General features: G+C 37.4%; 1 protein-coding gene across 1 annotated transcript in view; it reads left to right on the forward strand.

The window, feature by feature from the left end:
• Positions 1-15,758, forward strand: part of GPR37 (G protein-coupled receptor 37) — a 19,991-nt gene extending 4,233 nt beyond the window's left edge. Inside the window, exon 2 of the mRNA XM_003789773.2 lies at positions 14,389-15,758. Within this exon, the coding sequence (XP_003789821.1) occupies positions 14,389-15,207 (819 nt within the window). The 3' untranslated portion in view covers positions 15,208-15,758. The remainder of the gene's footprint in view (positions 1-14,388) is intronic.
• The last annotated feature ends 5,512 nt before the right edge of the window (positions 15,759-21,270 follow it).

A 21,270-nucleotide genomic window follows, 5' to 3' on the forward strand; every position in this document is an offset into this window, starting at 1 on the left:
ATATGGGATTGGCGCTCTACTCCTCTGAGCCACAGGTGCCACCCGAGACAACTATACTTTTTAGTCATGTGCCAAACATGATTATTTTGATAATTAAAAATCATATATTACATTTTATACTCTTAAAATTATAGTGTGTCGGATTTGTGAAGGATAATACAAATATATGACCTTTATTCAAACTTTCTCCAAATCTCCTTCCTATTATGTGACATTTTGGCTCTTTTCATATTTTAGATTTCACCTTTTCTTTAGTTTTTACTTTCTTATACTTTAAAACTGTTTTTGGCCATTCTCCTCTCTTTCCTTTAACCATACACCCTCATATTAATTCAGAATGTGGGATTTATCATCTTGGCAAAAGTATGGTTAGCTTTTTTCAATGTTTTTATTCTTTAGTTTTTCAGAGCTAATTTTAAATTTTATTCACAATTATTATTGATTTTTACAATTTCCCCCTCATCTTCTCTTTTGTTTTCTTTTGCCTTCTTTTTCTTTTCTAGCATAGTCCTTTTTTGTTGTTACTGCTGAAGTGTTAACATAACCTGAAGAGGATAATGGAATTTGGGAAGAGTTGGGCTTGTGTAGAAAAGCAGAAGAGATTTCCTGAGCAGAAACTACAGACTCTTTGCAATTTGCACTCGCCAACTTGTTGGCCTAAGGACTGAGGATAGTACCCAGCTTCTAGGGTCTATTGTTAGAGATGGAGTTTTAGGATGATTAATATTGCTGTGAGTAGGAATGTGCTAGGAACTGTTACAATTGATGACTTCACCCTTCTACTCCAGGATTATGATATCTTTATGGCCTAGTGATAAATCTCATAAAGACCAAGGAGGAATGGAATGGTAGAAATGGAAGGACAGGAGAAAAGAAAATGTGGATAGATGATGGCCATCCTTATAGACACATCATTTTAAACTGGGTTACCATGTAATTCCTAGAAAAAACTATACCCAAAGCAACAGTTATGTATAGTGTGTGTGTGTGTGTGTACGTGTGCGTGTGTGTGTGTGTGTGAGAGAGAGAGAGATGGAAGTCTGGGTGTAGATTACCATAGAAGAATGGCAGAAGAATGGTATGCCTTGTCTTATCATTTGATTAAAACTCTAACCAGTGCATAAAGCCAAATATTTCAGGCATTGAATGTGGCAGCTGGAACAGCTCTTTGCTCATTACTTGATGGAAGTCAGGTAGAGTCAATGTATTTTCTGACCCAGATCAGCTGTCAAATACGTGTATTTATTTCTATTTGGACTTTAATTGGAGATTTCAAATGGTCTAGGTTTTTCTTTGCTTTAAAAGATTTTTAAAAATTAACGCTTTCGTGGTGTGTGATAGAGCAGAAGGCTTCAAATAGTTCTAAGATAAATGCCAGATGTAACTGTATTTCTATTTAGTTGGGATACAGGCTTGCTGCGTGGGGGTTGAGGGTGGTTAAAGGTAACAGATCTCACCAGGGCCTCTGGTCTGGGATAATTTGTGACAAGTCTAGAACATTTTTTGATGAGAACAGCTAGTTTCTTGGATGGTTTTAGAAATGCTAGCTTTACACTGAATGAAACAAAGGCTCTTTCATTGCCTTAGATTATAGCTCGTACGGACCAGAAAGAAAGACAGGGTATCACAGGCTGAAGATAACTTTGCCATAAAGCTCTGCAATTCTACAGATTTCCCAAGAACTCCTGCATTCAAGTTCTGGCACGTTTATCTTGGCAGATGGTAAATTTTCCTTGAGTGGTGGATTAGCCATTAGATATTCTACTGGACTGTTAAGTGGAAACACACAGTTTTACAAGTAATTTGAAATTTACTAATATTCTCAGGGAAAATGTAATCAATATATAAGAATAATGAATAACAAATCTTTTATGACTTCTCATTAATGTTTTTGTAATTGTTTTCTATGACCCTATGCAAATGAAAATATTTAGTTGATGACTCTAGCAGGAAAGAAAAAGCCTTTTCTTAAAGTGTGCTTTTCTTTATAACTCCATCCCTGCATGGTATATGGTGAATTTAATTAAATGTGGGTTTTACACAAGAGATAAAGGGTTCACGATATTCAAAAGAGATATTCCAATTATTTCTGTCACTATGGGTTGTAATGAGAACTCATCCTTTTCTAAAACTTGTCAATGAATTTTTCTTCACACCCAATAACTGACTCAGGAACAATTTGAATAATTTATTATTTTCTATAGTCATTTTCCATGTCTGTCATCATTCATTCATTTATTCATCATCCATTCATTTGCTGAACACTTTTTGGGCCTTTCTTCTATGTGAGGCATGACATTAGCAGTGCACAGGAGGAGAAGGGAGAAGGGGAAGCAGGGAAAAAAATTCAATGATAAACATCATAGATGAGGTGCTCCTATTAAAGTTATAAAAAAGTCAAATAACATTTCATAACATGGTGAAAATTATAATAGAGTTTTGAACGGAGCATTTTGGAAGCTCAGAAATGGCCCTGAAATAGGTCACAATTGTACTTGATTGTGCCCAAAGGTGGAGAAATTTATGGAAACTCTGCTACCTCTAATTCTTTTCAACTTCATTCTTATTATTAATCTTCCTAAATGCCCATACAGCCGAGATTCACAGGGCAAAGTTACAACCGGGAAAATATTTCAATTCTTGTTTTCTTACTTTCTTTAGCTTTCCTGGAATAGGAAACTTACAATAATAATTGGCAAGATAATTCAGCAAATAGGTCAGTCCTAGGAATTCCTATTAATATATGTAATTTGTGTTAATGCCTAGGGTAACTATCTTTGCTTTACAATTATTAGGCCTTATTAACTAAAAAGATATTGAATACATTAAATTTTAAAATTTTATTTAAATGAGTGGTTTATATAGGAATGTAATAACCACAACCTTAAACTGAGTCCTTTCCTTCTGAAAATATCAAAAGCATATATATTGTTTAATTTGATCTTAGAGAACCTTGGAAAGGAGATAGACAAGGAGATACTTTAGCTAGCATTTATTGTTGAGTGAAGGAAAGGAAAGCATAAAGAATGGACTTATGCAAGAATTGGATTGATCTCTCAAACACGCATGCAGAGTAAAGATCTATCCTGATCTCTCAAACATACATTCAGAGTAAAGATCTATCCTGAGTTCCAAAGTATCTGGTTATGATCAATAGGATTGATCTCTCAAACATACATTCAGAGTAAAGATCTATCCTGGCTTCCAAAGTATCTGGTTATGTCAGCAAAGTATCTCTCAATAGAGAAAAGGGAGCAAATAGGTGCGGAGAAGCAAAACAGATCTGAGCTTCTGTGTCCACCCAAGACTGAGGGAGGAAGGGTCTACCTTTCCCTCCATCCTCACAATACATAGACCTTGATAGAACATGTCCACCTTTAGTAACTTTTTTCTTATGTTCTACAACAGATCTAACAACGTCTGATTGAAAGCGCGTGGCTGTGTCTGGATGTAGCCTGTGGGAGGAGAGAGCTTGGCAGGCAGCTGGGCTGGAGCTTTGTCTCTGGCACTGCACTTGTGCTCCACCCCCTAGAGGTGCTCCTGTTATTTCACTTCTGAAGAATGGACCTGCCAATGTCCCATAATTAACTCAACCTTGTTGCCAAGACTAACTCTTAAATCTCCTAATTAGGTTAGTATTCTTTGTGCCAGAAGAGATGATCTCATCTAAAATTTGGGGGTTGAGTAAAGAATGTATTACTTCCTGCAACCTCCAATATGGGGTCTTTCTATTTGCAAAGTAGGTATAGATATTTTCCATTAAACATTCATAAAACACAGGATATCATCACAGTGCCAGCCTTGTTCCTAAGACAGAGTACTTTCACTTTGTGAATTTATGATAATTTTCGGTGTTATCCGTCTGTACACTTGAATGGCTCACAGTATTAATGAGGCCAGGGCCATTGATTTGATCCTTCCCTGGAATGAGTCATTCACATTAGGTCTATGATACTACTCAAGGTTGCCACAGTTTTGCAAAGTAGTCCTCTCCTAATCAATTCCCACGTTGCAGCCTTCCCTCCTAGCTTTACTATCTCTGTCTTTTCCTTGGCTCAAACGTCTCTTATATAGGAAAAGCTTCTGATAAACTAATTCACATCAAAATGAGATTTAGAGCTGTTTGCCTTTTATAAGAAGATAGAGTGAAGAAAGAATACTTCCTTAACAGACTACGGATGGTGAAATTTTGATAAAAAGCCAAGAAATTTTGTCTTAAAAGTGGTTGCTTGGTATTACCCAAATCACAATTACCCAACTACAAATAATTTTGTTTCTAGCTGGTTCATCATCACGCAAATCAGTATCATTAATCACCAGGGGAAATAGGTGAAAGTGTGTTACTCCTTTTAGAAACTCATCAGACTCGTAGGTCAATAATGGAAATATCAGGTCACTTTAATATTGACGGGGAACATAATAATACCCAAAACTGAACACAGGACTGTCGGCTTGGGGAAAATATTACATTCTGAAGTGAAGTTTTGATTACTGAGAATAAGCAGGACATTTAAAAAATGTCTTTAGATTTGTTGATTGCAAGAGATGGCTTATATCTCAGAACAAAATGATGCTAATCTTGCTTCATGTGCATTTTATATTAGTGAACACTTGGAATATTTATAACAAAATTATAACATGTTAGCCAAGCTGTAATTATATGAGTTCTTTTAAACTATAAAAGAAATAGACTGTGCTACAGAAATCATGATTTCTAAGAAATCTTAATTCAAGATGGGACTATAAAGGGAAAGAAAGGCTATATATAAAATCAGGACAAGTTTTGGAAGGATATGTTTGTTTTTAAATAGTCTTAATCACTTTTTAAAATAAGTGAAAAATCATTAACCAGCTTAAGCAAGAGAAAAGAAGGTGGAGAATGAGACCATAATGGCATTTGATAGTTTCAAAATATTACTTTGCGCATGATATTGGGAATCTCATATGAATGAAACAGGCTGGGTGAAATAGAACTACATGGATATTTGTTATATGTGGCTATATTAGATTAAAAGCAATAATGCTGAGAAGGGTATGAAGCCTTCTCTCTGGCTATGGAAGTGTGGCCTGAAGAGCCCTGTTTCACTCCAGGGAATGCACAGTGGTTTGTGTGTGTTTATAGGACAGGCCTTTCCTCACTCTGCTTTTGGTTTGGAAACACCCATCAGTGTGTGTCACTGCATAGTATCCTGACCTGCGTGTATTCTGAAATGAAGACCTTCTGAAAAAGGTCATCTTATTCACAGCAGTCTGGTAAACACTGGGTCTGATAAACATGGCCCCCCACTGGTGTTCAAAAAAGTATCTCTTTCCTTGGAAGTTGACCTGAAGTGCTCTTAGGACAAGGATTACGGAAAATGCAAGAAGAAGCTAAAGGCGCAAGCCATTTAGTGTCGCAAAGGAAACTCTACCCTGGGCTCGTCCTGCTTTTGCTGACTAGTTGTTAGGCCTGTAACCACTGACTTATAATGGATTGTCTTTCATGGCCCAAATGAATGGGTTTTCTTAACAATAATGCCCTTGTTTCGAGGGTCACTCGTAAACAAAGGACAACACATAAATAGATGTACTTAAATATTCTTCTGATGTAAAATATAAGTTAGGCTAGAGTGAAGTTATTGTGACCTTGGTTGGAAAATTCCCTATTTTGTAAAAAATCTGTGTATTTTAGTCACGTCACTGTCCTTAAGCCTATAGATTTAGTTCATAGGAAGGGAATTTTGCTGAGAAGTACATGGGTCCTTTTTTGTCTTCATTAGTGCTTGCAGCAGAAGGGTTAGCAACAGGTACTGCTCACATGACGAGTTGGGCATTCCGTGGTCTGTGTTGCCCGCTTCATAGCTTATTCTCATTCTTAGTGGTTTCTTCTGTCTTTCTTTGTCTGCAGAAGCGTCTGAGAAAGGGAGAAATAGCTAAGACCATATTTGATAGATTACTGTTTTTCATAAAACTTATGTGCTCTTTTTTCATGCCATTTTGAATGAACATTGATCTCCTGTAATACAGAGTGAATTTGGTAGCCCAGGTTTGCTCAGGGTCTGCCATTTGCTTTGAATTAGTAACTGGAACAGTGGAGATAATGAGATCTAGTTATATCTTAATTTACAAAGTATGCTTTCCAACTGAATTATCAAGTGTTTTGTCTTGTAAGTTTCATTTTGTTTTATTTTTAACAAAAACCTAGGAAGCCGTTGGCCTTAAAATTTACTTGTGCTAGAAAGAGGAATACATTTTTTTTTCATATTATAGAAAAAGATAGTTTCACTCTGAATCTTTCCCCAGAGTCATTATTATCACTTACCTTACTGGTTGGGTTAATGTCTCATCAGTAATATAAAATCGCTATCACAAGTTGATCAACATAGTTGCTGAACAGAGGTTTGGGGTTCATGATCTCATCAATACAAGTGTAGCAGAGTGACAGAACATTTGAAAGCTGTGGCACTATCTGTGTTTCTTGTAACTACTGAGTTGAGTTTCTCTAACTTCCTTCTGACCAGTGGTGAGAAGAACCACAGCCCTTCTGTGCAGGTGACTCTATTTGTGCTGTTTCATTATCCTGATCAGCCCACCTATTTTTTTCTGGTTTGTTTCCATAATAAAATTTAAAAGGTAACTCCAGAAGCTTCCACTACATTTTCAAAATCCTCTATATGTTTTGCTTCTTTTTTTTTTCCATAGTGTACCATCTTCTCAGCATCCACAATCAGAGAAAAAATATATGTAACTTTGCTTCTTATGAAGGAAACTGAGGCAAGGGGAAGATGAGAACTCATCTGTTGGGCTATGGAATGCCCCGGGAAATAGATATCTGAATCATTAACTCCCAGCCAATTGACTGTAATTAGGAATAAACCTTTTTAGATGACTTCAAAGTGAAGTTTAGTTTGAGTTAGTAAGACAGTTATAACATAGACTCTAATAAAAATATTTTATAATGTGAATGATTTAAGCCCTTAGCCTTTATTCTCAAGTACTGTATGAATCACCAAATTAACAGCTATTGCAATAGCATAAATTTTATTCCCTGAAATGTATTATCATATAAAAGAAAATGTAAGTAATCCATTCAAATGTGAAATTATTTCATATGTGACTTAAGTAATATATAAAGTTAATGGCATTCTTTCCTGCACGGATTTTTGTTTTCTTACACAGAAACAAACTTGTTGCTACTTTATAAGAGTTACTCTGTATGTCAGGAACAACAAAAAGCACATTGAGACTTGGTTTCTGGGTGGTCTTCAAATACTCTTGCCATTGTGTCCCACCCTTTCATCCCACACATAGAAATGAATACCTCAGTTAATACAAATCATTACTGTTCTCCATTGTCAACAAATAGTTCAAACTGTCAATCCCAAATTTAACTTAGTCTAATGGAACAAGGAGGACACAGCTGATAATTGCAAAGAATTAGATCCTATCTTTTGAAATGCAAATATATATCACAGGAGGTTTTATAATTTGGTCAGCCTGTAAAGAAACTTCCCTAGGAGACATTTTGAAACTATGTTTGTCTTTTAATCTCATTAAAGCAGTGATTGCCATCTACAGTCTTTAAGCATACATGGATATGTCGCATATCAAGGGAAATCACAGCAAACATGCCAGGAATTGTGATAGTCAAGGCTGTCTATAGACTATAATGATAATCATTCTTTGTGTAAATTAACATATAGCATTGACCTCTTTGCCACTGATACAAAGTTCAATAAAGCGATAAGGATACTAAAATGGGAATAATTTAAGGGTGGTCAAGAAAAGTGACCCTAAACCCCACACCTTGACACTGGAAGTGCTGCTCCCTTGCAGGAATTCTCAAGCTGAGCTTGTCCTGTGTCTGTCCTGTGCCTTGAAGCACTGCTGCAGGTGATTGTAGCTGCCCAAAGCCTTACTGCCTTGGATGTCATCCAGACAGGAGCTGCAAGAACTCTACTGTGGTTATTCTGGGCTCCAAAGAAGGGCAGAATATTGCCACTCAGAAGAAAGATCTTTGGGTTGTTTATTTTGATTCACTCGCCATCTCTGTATTTTGATGCCAGTCCCCTCAAAATATTCAACATTTTATTTTCTCCAATAGTTAAAATTTTGTTCTCACCCCTCCTGATCTCAAAATCCTCAGATTTAGTAGTCTTGCTGTCAGTAGTGTTTACAGTTCTGCTTCTGTTGCTGTTGATTATTTCTCCCCTTGCTGTGTAATTAATACGAGATTGCATCTTGCTCATCCCATCTCTCAGGATGTTGCTTCCAAGAACTGCCCATCTAGCCCATACGTCACAGCTCTCCTCCCAAGAGCGCGTTTCACGGTGATATTGGATCTCAGCAATCAGATATAGTCATTAAATGCAGAAGATCCAGCAGTCGTGATACAGTTTTGTAATTGCACATAATTGCACTATTCATCTTGGTAGAATTTTTAATAAGCTGTACGTAAACAAGTATATTTAACACTTGCGATGTAAATCTTTTCATGTTGCTCCAACATCTAGGTATTCTAATTACATGGATAGATTTCATGTTTGAGTAAGCAGAGATTAGGCCATCACCCATTATTCTGACGATTTTCATCAATTACCGTCGGAGGTGTGCAGTTAATTCTTTATACATGTTTAAAACCTCCTCTAAGGTTTTTGAAAGTAATTTGGCAAGTACTGAGTAGGGACTTTGTACACTTCTTGCTCTTTCACATGAAATTTAGTTCATCAATGAATTTACAAAGAGCTATCTGGAGTACTATCCCCGCAGGCAGTGGCAGCAGGAGAGAGTATACATCTAGGCTTGGCATTTGGGCTGCTACAGTGACCACACTGCAAACTCCCTTCAGCAACTCTCTGTTGCTCTTATGACCTTTCTGGACTTTTTGCCCTGCTGTAGCTGGATTCTAACTGCAGACAATGCTATCAGAAAGGAGTACAGGATGGAAACAGGAGACTGAATACTGGAGCTTTCTGAAATTTGTGTATAAAAACTGGGGAGAATCCCTCCGTCCATGATTTGTCAAGAATACTACCGATCGTATATGTGTGAGGTCGTGACTCAGTGCCAGAGCCTTTGGCAGTATGACAGACGAACTGAGCATCTTCAGATAAAGTAGAGTGTAGAAGAATTCCTGACTAAAAAGTTGGAACCCGTGCAAGCAAATCTTGCTTCACATTTGTCCCAGCTTTTGTTATCTTGTGAGATGAAATCTTATAGAATCTAAAAAAAAACATTGTCTTGCTTTTTGAGGCAGGGAACATCTTTTAATTAAGAGTGGATGTGCAGCACAGCTTTTGATATCTAAGGAGTTGGCAATCTAACCCACCCTTCTTACTCTTAATACACGTCCACCCACACGCATTTGCTGTTACCACTCACATAAGGCTTTGTAACCGGCTTGGAGTTAGGTATGCAAATGCTAGCACTTGTGATAATTGGTCCAGATTTTTTAAATCTCTAGATTTAAAGTTAGGGTGATTAATAGAGGAGAAGGGGTTATCCTTTGTGCATGGGGTTCTTTGTAAGTAACAATAGAGAACTACCAAGCAAATAGATGTTGTGAGCCTCTGACAGATGGCCTCTTCTCAGTCTTCAGTATTTTTATATTACTGAGCTTTCCTTTTAATAGAAATGCTATTCATAATTTAGAAAGAAAGCATGGCATAAAAATTTTGTAGCTTTGTATCTGTGAACTGACTCAGGATATATAGTAACAGGGGAACATGCTCAAAGGTTTGCCTCAGTAACGATGGCACAGAAAGACTTGCTGAGGATTTGCGTCTATTTAATAGCTTGAGAATTTTTTTTCGCGTTCTTAAATGAAATGAATCAAAACATCTGAAAAACATACACGCCAATGTAAGGCATGAAAAATCTATAAACTAAAGGACTTCAGTTTTCACCTGATACTGTTTGATCTGGACCTTTAGAAAATGGCCAGCCTTTCTCAGATTTCCCCAAGTGTGACATTAACTGACGTTAAAAAATATATGATCGTAAGACAGTTGCACAACGTGGACCTCAATTTTAGAATTATTTTGTGCCTCCAGCATAGATGCAAAACAAATTTCCACGATCAATTTATTAATCTGAAAGCAATGCAAATCAAAACCACTTTGAGATCTTACCAACACCAGTGAGAATAGCCCACATCACAATGTCCCAAAGCTGCAAATGCTGGCAGGGTACAGAGAGAGGAGTACATTTATGCGCTCCTTGTGGGATTGCAAACTAGTACGGAGTTTTTGGAAAGAAGCGTGAAGAATCCTCAAAGAACTAAAAGTAGACCTTCATTTGATGCTGCAATCCCATTACTAGGCATCTACTCAGAAGAACAAAATCATTTACCATAAGGAAATTTGCACTGCAATGTTTATAGCAGCTCAATTGACAGTTACAAAGATGTAGAAACAACCTAAGGAACCATTGATCTTTGAATGGATCAATAAATTGTGATCTGTGTACACCATCGGCTACTATTCAGCCATAAAAATGGATGTGGACTTTGCATCTTTTGTATTTACCTGGATGGTTTTGGAGAACGTTCTCCTAAGTAAAGTATCAAGAATGGAAAGGCAGCATCCCTTGTAACTCAGTTCTTGTCTGAAACTAGTAGATTAACTGTAGCCCCACATGAGAGAAAAACAGGATGAAATTCAAGAAGGAGAGGGAGAGGGAGGGAGCTCGGTAAGTTCCCACCTATTGGGTACAATGTATGGGGTACATGGCACCCTTCCTGGATGAAGGACACAGCTACATCTTGGACTTTAAACTTTACCTTACAAACACAAATAATGTAACCTACTCATATATACTCATACTAATCGAAAACGCCAAAAAAAAAAAAAAAAAAAAAGAAAAAGATGAAAGTAGATGTGGCTTTTTTTATTTTTGCTGTCAGGTTGATATTTCTTATATGATGCTTATGGGACACTTCTTGAAAAAATTTAGAGAATAAGACTGGGGTTTTAAGCACAACCATGACCTGTGTATCACCACTGGTGTCGAGCTTTGCTAGTCATATTTTTCTTCATTTTTGATTTTCGTATAGTTAACCCTCATTACACTTCATTTTCAGACTAGCTCTACTAATGACTATGAAAGTAGCCAGGACATTCATACATTGTTCTTATTTTCCACATTAGAACTAGTAGGCACTGTCTGATGTGTAGCCTGTAAGAAGAGTAGAGAATATTTGATATTGGAACTCTCAGAATCCATAGGCAAGGTGCCATAGTTCTAGGGAGGGTGACAGCTTGAATATGGTGGATAAAAAAATAATGTTTTGAGCCCTAAAACTGCTTGACAAATGGTTTTCCTTTTCTCAATAAGGGCCTTTGGAGTTTAAAATAATTAGCTATTCCATTATACTTCATTTTTTCCCCTGGTCCCTTTGCCAAGGCATGACCTATCATTATGCTTCTTAAACCTTCCCACTAGCAAGCAAAGGACAGTGAATTAACCTCCCCAGGTGTCTGGGAGCAGCCCAAAGAACTCCATCCACTTTGGGCCTGTTCTTTTAGTTTCAATGTTTTGTCTGCAACCTCTTAACTTTTGACTTTTATTCATCGTTTTTGTTTAAATATATAAATAATGACTAGATTTTTTAAACATTAAATTACTTAAATTTTCCTCAAACTATTTGAGTAAATCTGATGTTCCTGGTGATTGCTGTAACCGGGAGCACCATCCTCCCCCTCTTGGTTGACGATGCTGTGCTGGAGGGAAGGGACTGCTTCTGGTACCTTTCTGTGTCCCCCATGTCAAGTGTAGTGCTTGGCAGAGAACTGATGTCAGTACATGTGTGCTCATGTTGGATAAGTGTGTGTGTGATGCTCAGTGAATATTTTATAGGTAAATGAGAAATAGTGTGTTTACACTAGGAACATATGTTTGTTATTGTGGAAAAGCCTCAGTGTGAAAAAATAGGTACATATTTTTGGTTCTATTTTTTTGTTTTTTTAGACAGTTTCAGTCTGTTGCCCCAGGCTAGAATACTGTGGTGTCATCCTACTCCCAACAACCCCAAACTCCCAGGTTGAAGCAATCTTCTTGCCTCAGGAATCATGGGGGCTATAAACTCTGCCACAATACCTGGCTACTTTTTGTATTTTAATTTTTGTTATTTTCATTTTTATTCTTTTTAGTAGATAGCAGAACTTGCTTTTGCTCAGACTGGTCTAGAACTCCTGAGCTCAAGTGATCCTCCTACTCTGCCTCCCAGACTGCTAGGATTATAAGTGTGAACCACCACCTGTAGGCCATATTTTTGGTTCTAACCTTTGGCAGTTTTTTTACATGTATAAAAGCAGGGTCTTTTTTGCATATCATATTGCATGTAAAAATTGCTACATAGTTTTATGATCTGATATTTCCCTATGGTTGGGATGTCTAGACTTTTTTTGGCTCCTTTCTGCATATTTTCAGGGTTATTTTTTATATTTCCTATTTTCTTTGACTTTTCTGCAGTATCGTTTATTTCTTTAAATTTGATAAATATACCTATTTCATGATAAATGTACTGATTTTAGGTCTGTTCTGTAATTTGGGGTTTGGGGGTCCTATAATGTATAATGGCTGGTTGTCTCTTGCATATTATGATTTTTTGACTCTGTGAACCCATGTTCCCTGGAATTTTATCTGTGGGATTTTTCCAAAGCCTGTTTTTAAAGTACATTATCCCAGAAAAGAATTATGTTTGCTTCTACCACATGCCTGGGATAAGTTTATTATTTATCTATTTATTTAATTTAATTCTGATTTTCGTTACATACATGAATTGTGTAGTGGTGATGTCTGGGATTTCAGTGTACTCATCACTCAAATAGGTCGTCTCTCTTCCCTCACCTTCCTCCAACGCTCCCCACTTTGGAGTCTTCATTGGCTATCGTACCACTCTGTGTGCCCCTGCATACCTGGAGCTTAGCTCCCACTTTTAAGTGAGATAGGGGTATTTGGTTGTCCACTCCTAAATTACTTCACTTAGGATAATGGCCTCCAGTTCCGTCCAAGTTGCTGCAAAAGACATTATTTTATTCTTTTTGTGGCTGAGTAGTACTCCATGGGGTATTACTTTATTCTTTTGTGGCTGAGTAGTACTCCACATAGTAGTACTATATTTTCTTTATCCACTCCTTAGTCAGTGAGCACTTAGATTGATTTCATAGTCCTGTGATGGTGAATTGTGCTGTGATGAACATATGAGTGCAGGCGTCTTTTTGATACAATGACATCCATCCTTTGGATAGATCTATAGTAGCGGGTTTGCTGGAGGTAATGGTAGATCTACTTTCAGTTCTTTGAGGAATCTCCAGACTGTTTTCCATAGAGCTTGTATAATTTGCATTCCCACCAACAGTGTGTAAGCATTCCTGGGACAATTGTAAGTTGCATTTTGGGTTTTCTGAGCCACGGAGATGGTGTGAATTCTGGCCCTTAATACCACATAAGTTCAGGCTCCTGGTCAGAATTTGCCATTTCCTTTTCACCTTTCCCCAGACCCAAATACACATTAGCTAGATTCTTCCTTGTTTTCCCCTATTTTTTCCCCTTTATACCTGTAAGGATGTCAGTAGTTGTGGAGTTGTATGTCCTCAAGGGTGCCTGTGACTTAATCTCCACTCACATTGGCCCACTTTGTCTCCTACATCCGTGTACCTGGGCACCTGGCCTCATCCTCCCAGCAAGAACTAACTTCAGACCTCATCAGGAACAGTAGCTGCTCCCAGGGCAAAGACGCAGGGTGGAGAGGAAGCATCCCTGACCTGTTTGGAAGTTGTTTTCTCTTTCTTCTTGGCCTCTGGAGGACTTCCCTTTCTTGATCTCTACAAGTGTATGCCTTTGAAAATAATGTTTAAATACTTTATTTTTCACTTAGGAGAAATAAGGGGGAGCTAATCATTTAACCCCACTGTAAACAGTGAGATCTTAAGTGCTTGCTGTGTGTAAGGCAAGTCTGGAAAGCACAGCCAGTGAGAGTGGGGTGCTTTCAGCTTTCTGTACCCCTGGCCAGCCCCTCTCCTGGCAGCCTTTACATGGTCACTGGGTGTTCTCAGTTTTGTGTGCTCCTGGCCAGATCCTCTCCTGGCAGCCTTTACATTTATAGGGTCTCTGGTTTCTTATCTTCATAAAATGGTATTGGAATAGCTGGTCTTTATGTTCTAAAATTTATAAAATTTCTAAAGCTTTCAAGAAGTTCTCAGATTTCTTCACTCCATGACCCCTGAACAGCTACAATTGTTTTACTATTTGGGGCTTACGATGATGATTTAACTGCGGTCCTCTCTCTCTTCTCTGTTTCTGCACCTCTCCGTCTCTCTCTGTCTCTCCCTCCCCCTTCTTACCGTTCCGGTCTTGCTTTGAGCTTTCAGAGAACACCCAGAATAAACGTGCCTTATGTCCCCACAGGTCGCTTCCCTCGGTGTCACCACCTTCACCTTATGCGCGCTGTGCATCGACCGCTTCCGCGCGGCCACCAACGTGCAGATGTACTACGAGATGATCGAGAACTGCTCTTCCACCACCGCCAAGCTCGCCGTGATCTGGGTTGGCGCTCTGCTCTTAGCGCTTCCAGAAGTTGTGCTCCGCCAGCTGAACAAGGAGGACTTGGGGTTCAGCGGCCGGGCCCCCGCGGAAAGGTGCGTGATAAAGATCTCTCCGGATTTGCCCGACACCGTTTACGTGTTGGCGCTCACCTACGACAGCGCCAGGCTCTGGTGGTATTTCGGCTGCTACTTCTGCCTGCCCACGCTCTTCACCATCACCTGCTCCTTGGTGACCGCAAGGAAAATCCGCAAAGCAGAGAAAGCCTGCACCCGAGGGAACAAGCGGCAGATCCAGCTGGAAAGCCAGATGAACTGCACGGTGGTGGCTCTGACCATTTTGTACGGATTCTGCATTATTCCCGAAAATATCTGCAACATCGTCACCGCCTACATGGCCACCGGGGTTTCCCAGCAGACGATGGACCTCCTGAACATCATCAGCCAGTTCCTTCTGTTCTTCAAGTCCTGCGTCACCCCAGTCCTCCTCTTCTGTCTCTGCAAACCCTTCAGCCGGGCCTTCATGGAGTGCTGCTGCTGCTGCTGTGAGGAGTGCGTCCAGAAGTCCTCCACAGTGACCAGCGACGACAATGACCACGAGCACACCACGGAGCTGGAACTCTCGCCCTTCAGCACCATACGCCGGGAGATGTCCACTTTCGCTTCGGTCGGAACTCACTGCTGAAGACAGCGCCTTGTTTGGCCAGATTCGTTTATTCGTTAGACTTTCATATTCTGTGAAAGTTTTTACTTCATATTTTTCCTTACAGGGAAAAAAATGCATAACAAAAAAAAAAAAAAGGAATGAGAGAAAGAGATATTAACTACTTGTAGAAACGATTTTACAAATTAATATCTGTGCTTTGAAAAAAATGTTTATATTTAGTTATTTAAGAAGAACAAGGAGGCCAATAGTTCTAGGTCATTTTATCTGGTATGGTGCTAATATTTTCCCTGAAAAAGTTATTGCACCTTAACTTAATTAACTGCTAATCTTTTTTCCTTTCTTTTAAAAATATCATTATCGTATATTGTTTATAGCCATGTGATTTTGTAGGTTATTTTATGTTTGAGTTGTGATTGAAAGAATATAATGTATATGGTACCCTGAGATGATTTGTACTTAGAACCATTCACAAAGTAGCACCAAATAAATTACATTTTATTCTTTAATATAATTGTCAATCTACTTTTAACCAATATTCAATAAATCTTTTAATTGCCTTAAAGACACAATTACTGTTTCTATGCACAATTTAAAACCAGCCTTACTGTTTCATATTTTTCTTGAAGGCAGGTAATCATTATGTTATAAAGAAAGAAGTTAGCCTACTAGTCCTATTTTATATGCACGATTCATGAAACTATATTGTATGTGAAAACAAAACTGTATTTTTTAATATTCAGGTATAGATATAAAATTACTTCTGCATATTTATAAAATATGAATGAATAGACAGCAGGGTAGGAGGAAAACCTTTTTGTTAAATTCACCTCTGATCTAGCATCTAGAGTTACATATTTTTCCCATGAGGAATTATCAGCAGAATCAAGAATAAAATACAATGCACTTGTCATCTGATTTCTTCTGAACACTGACCTTTGACACTTCATGAATCCTATGAAAAGCATTCTGAATTCTAATTTCTCTCCTTTGGAAAAATGAACTTGGTTAAATGTGCACAACTTAATTTCTTTAATGGAATGAAAGTACAGTAGTGGAATAATAAAATATTTATAATTCTGGTTAGAACACTTGCATATTCAAATACTATCTTTAAATTGATACTTTATAAATTCCCAATTAAAAAAAGAAACAAACAACAAACTAACCCCTTCCATTTGGAGTACCTGTATCCCCTCTTTTGCTTCTTTAGAATTTCAGGTTGTAGCAGCCCTACAGGATGCCTGTTGTGTGGGACACATATCTAAGTCAAATTCTCTATTTAAATTTTAAATAATATTCAAAAGCTCCCAAAGATGATATGTGGTTGAATGTCTTTGTCATCAGAAAAATTATATTATAGGGGCACCCGATTTTATGGCTGGGAAAATGTGTTTTGTACTTGTTGATTTCTGTAGTGTTTAGCATAAGCAAAGGAGTGTTTTCGTTCTTCTAGATTACAACATGATGTAATTTAAAAATCATTAAAATTTAGTGGTCGACAAATTAAAGAGACTTGATCCAGACTATTCATCTTCCAGATAAAACTCAGACTAACTAAATGAAACTATTCAGAAAAAAAAGGATTCCCATGATCTCCTTTCCACAGTCTAATACTCTTCAGGGAGGTTTCCTCTTATTGTCCATATTCTAAGGGCTTTGAGGAAGAATTAAAAACAAGGTGCCTCTATCTTCTTACTGATCCCTGTTATAGGTCTTTGAAAAACTTCTCAAGGAGACACCTGAGCTAGATTTGGCTGTCAAGCAGATCGACAACTGTGATTCTTCAGTGTCACTCACGATATTTAGTCAATGTTATAAATCAAGAAACATCAAGCACGTTATGTAGGAAAGGTTCTGTGCTATTCCCTGCAGTTCACAGAGGTAAAAAGAGCATAGCCTCAAACCTTCCAAAGCAAGGCCAGTGGTGGCATGCAGAGGAAGGAATAAGACAAATACTTAAACAACTATGATATGACCTGGGACCTGTTAGGTGTTGTAGGAATGTATAACATTCTGTGATAGTTCAGAGGAGAGAGAGAAGATACCTGAATGGAGACAAGCATTAAAGTCTTAATGAGAAAACTGCGTGGGTGGGCTTTCAGGAGTTGAAAGTTTGTGTGAGGAGTAGACACTCCCGGAGGCGATAGTTAATTTCAAAAAGGAATAGAGGAGAAAAAACACTGCATGTGTTTAAAGAATAATTATATAATCTGGTTTGGCATCTGTGTATGCATGCATAGACGTCTCGTGGAAGACATTAATGAAAATATGCGTTGAGGCCAAAGGGCTGTTTTAAAAGACGTTTTAGATGGAATCCTTCAGAAAAGAGGGCTTTATTTTTAAGGTTTTTTGAGTACTGAAGAAACATCATCAATAGGAACATTGATTTTAAAAACAGTCTAAATAGGCTGTGGGGGAGCAACCGAAGATGAAAAGCCAATTAGGAAGTTTCGTCAAGGATTGAACCACGATGGAAGCAGCCCCTACTTAAATTTCCTCTCCTTTCTTTTTTTTTTGTTGCTTATACTTGCTTTTCAACTTTCAGCAGTTGAAAGATGTACCTTCCTATTGAATTCTACCTCTGTACAAGGAAAAGCTTTGATAACTCACATTTTCCAAAGTATAAAATAATTTGGAAGTTTTCTCATAGTTTTGTGTTTTCCACAAAAGGCAATTTCTATAAAAATTGTTTACCCTTTTTCTTCAATTTCTTTCTAATCTAGATCCTATCCAATGCCTTCTTTTCCTCATTTACAAAAATAATTTCCTATTTGAGAATAAATCCAGCAAAATGTTGATTAATCAAAAAACTCCAGAAACTGTGAGTTCCAGCCAAAATACTGTGGTTTAAGGATAGTCAATGAAGTCTTTTCAGAATTTATCTGTCCATATCTATAACTGGTAGTATAATGAACTCAATTTAACATTTCTTTGGTGACTCAGAATTTTGAAGCCTTCAAATTTATGACTTCAAGCATCAACTCATTTACATTCTACTCAATCAACGTTCATGGAACTTCTGATGCCCGATGTTATGCAAGGCAGTTAGAACACATAATTAACTTTTCTTAACCTTAAGATTCCTGCCATTAAGTAGTTTATTTTTTGAAAGTAAGACATATGTGCAATCAAATGGAATTGAGTATGATAAGCACAGCATGCATGAAGCATGGCAGTAGGAAAGGTAAAGTGGTGACGGGAAGGTGAAGTGACTCCTGAGGGATCAACGGTTGGGAAGGAAGGAGGTGGGAGCGTAGGCTTTACAGAGGAAAATGATAAAATGCTTATTCTTCCCCTTTGTAAATGTAAGTAATCTACTGGCTCCAGCTGAATTTTATTCTCAATAAATCCTGATACTTAGTTTCTAAACTATACCCCTAATAATTATTTTTCCTTGTCATTTGCTTATTTATCCTAAAAGTAGATTAGAACAAAAGGTCTATTTCTTTAATAATAATGGTGAAATTGATTTCAGTGTTATAAAAAGTACATATGACATTGAGTCCAGAGCGTTGGTTAAGTAATAGCTATTTCATTATTTCTCAGCTCATTTATTCAACAAATAATTAATATTAAATATTAAGCACCATGGTAGGTGCATGTGATATAGCTGTGAGCAAATTATCAAGACCCTGCTCTCTATTATTGAGACACTATGCAAAATAAATAGGGAGAAAACACAATATATATATTTTTAGAATACGTAGTATTTTTGATAGTGAGAAGAAGCATGGAAGAAAGGAGAACAAAGCTTTACAAGGGTAAGTTGGTGGTATGAGGAAGAGCTTACTGCACAGGTGACACTGGAATAAGACCTAGAATAAGAAGCAAGCTAGCACCTCACACAGCCACTTGGGGGAAAGAGTGGAAGGAACAGGTAGTGCAAAGGTCCAGGGGCAGGAACATGTCTGATAGCTTTTAGGAATAGGAAGCGGCCAGTGGAGTTGGAAAGTTCATGGCCCATGTCTTGCATTCCCATTCATTGATTACTATTCTAATATTAATATTAGGTTATATTATTACTTGATGAGCTGTATCAAACACATAATTTATCTTACTGTGTTATGGTCACTTTGTGCTTTATCTTGTATTCTTTAATAGGTTTAAAAACTCTTGAGCATAATATTAATGATAATATTAATCTCTGTGTCTAGGTTACTGAAATGGAGATAATTATGTTCTAATCCCTTATATTTTTAAATTTTACAGACTTTGTTTTTATATAGTGATTTCTGCTTTACACACAGTGAGTGTTTGACATTCAACATGTTTTCTAATTCTGTGAAAAGCTTTGAGTCCATGATTTCTCTGGATGAAACGCTATCTTTTCTCAAAGTTACTTCTGAGTCTTTAGATCAGAAAGCCCAGGTTGTTCTGTTGGAGGGTCTTCCCTTGGAGAAATATTATCCTATAATAAGATGTTCTGAAAGCCAGTCTCTTTTTGTTTTGTATTGTTTGGGATTTATTGAGGGTACAAAGAATTAGGTTACACTGATTCCGTTTGTTAGATAAAGTCCCTCTTGTAATTGTGTCCTCCTCTCAAGAGGTGCACCATATACCATGGCCCTTCTTCCCCCCCATCCCCACTCCCTCATTCACCTACCTTCTACTTTGTTTTAGATAATTTACTGCCTTCTTATTAGAATTGAGTACACTGGATTCTTGTTTCTGCATTCTTGCTTTACTAAAAAGAATATGTTCCACCTCCGTCCAGGTTAATACAAAAGTTGTAAAGCTCCATCTTTTTTAATGACTGAATAATAGTCCATGGTATACACATACCACAGCTTGTTAATCCATTCCTGGGTTAGAGGGCACTTAGGTTGTTTCCACATTTTGGCAATTGTAAATTGAGTTTTGATAAACAGTCTAGTGCAAATGTCCTTATCATAAAATGTTTTTTGTTTCTTCTAAGTAGATACCTAGTAATGGGATTTCAGGGTCAAATGGGAGGTCTAGCTTGAGTTCTTTGAGGATTCTCCATACTTCCTTCCAAAAAGGTTGTATGTCCCACTAGCAGTGTACATGTTCCCTTCTCTCCACATCCATACTAGCATCTGTAGCTTTGAGATTTTGTGATGTGCTCCATTCTTACTGTGGTTAGGTGATATCTCATGGTGGTTTTGATTTGCATTTCTCTGATGAGCAGTTTTTCATGTTTGTTAGCCATTCATCTGTCTTCTTTAGAGAAGGTTCTGTTCATGTCTCTTGCCCAGTGATATATGGGATTGTTGAGTCTTTTTTTGTTGATTAGAGTTTTCTGTAGATCCTAGTTATCAAGCTTTTGTCCAATTCATAATATGCAAATATCTTTTCTCATTGTGAAGGCTGTCTATTTGCTTTGGTTGTTGTTTCCTTAGTTGTACAGAAGCTATTCAGTTTACTTAAGTCCCGTTTGTGTATTTTTGTTGTTGCAATTACCACACAACTCTTCCTTGTAAAATCTTTCCCCAGGCTGATATCTTCAAGTGTTTTCCCCACATTTTCTTTGAGTATTTTTACTTTTTCTTGCCTTAGCTTTAAATCTTTTATCCATCTCGAATTATTTTTTGTAAGTTATGAGAGGTGCAAGTCCAGTTTCAATCTTTTACATGAGGTTATCCAATTCCCCTAACATCATTTATTAAATAGGGATTCTTTTTCCCAGTGTATGCTTTTGTTTGGTTTATCTAAGATCAGGTGACTGTAAGATGTGAGATTCATCCCATGGTTTTCTATTCAGTTCCAAATGTCAGTGTCCCTATTTTGTGCCATTATCATGCTGTTTTGATCACTATGGCTTTGTAGTATATCCCAAAATTTGGTAGAGTGATACCCGGCCTTTGTTTTTATTACTAAGAATTGCTTTGTGTGTTCTGGTTCCATACAAAATGAAGAATTATTTCTTCCAAATTTTGAAAGTATTATCATGGTATTTTAATGGGATTGCATTGAGTGTGTAGATTACTTTGAGAAGTGCAGACATTTTGACAATGTTGATTCTTCCCAGACATGAGCATGACATGTTCTTTCATTTGTTAATATCTTCTGCAATTTTTTTGCTTAGGATTTCATAATTTTCTTTGTAGAGGTCCTTCACAT

This window comes from Otolemur garnettii, unplaced genomic scaffold (genome assembly GCF_000181295.1).
Source record: "Otolemur garnettii isolate 467f Iridium unplaced genomic scaffold, OtoGar3 scaffold00037, whole genome shotgun sequence".
Lineage (NCBI taxonomy): Eukaryota > Metazoa > Chordata > Mammalia > Primates > Galagidae > Otolemur > Otolemur garnettii.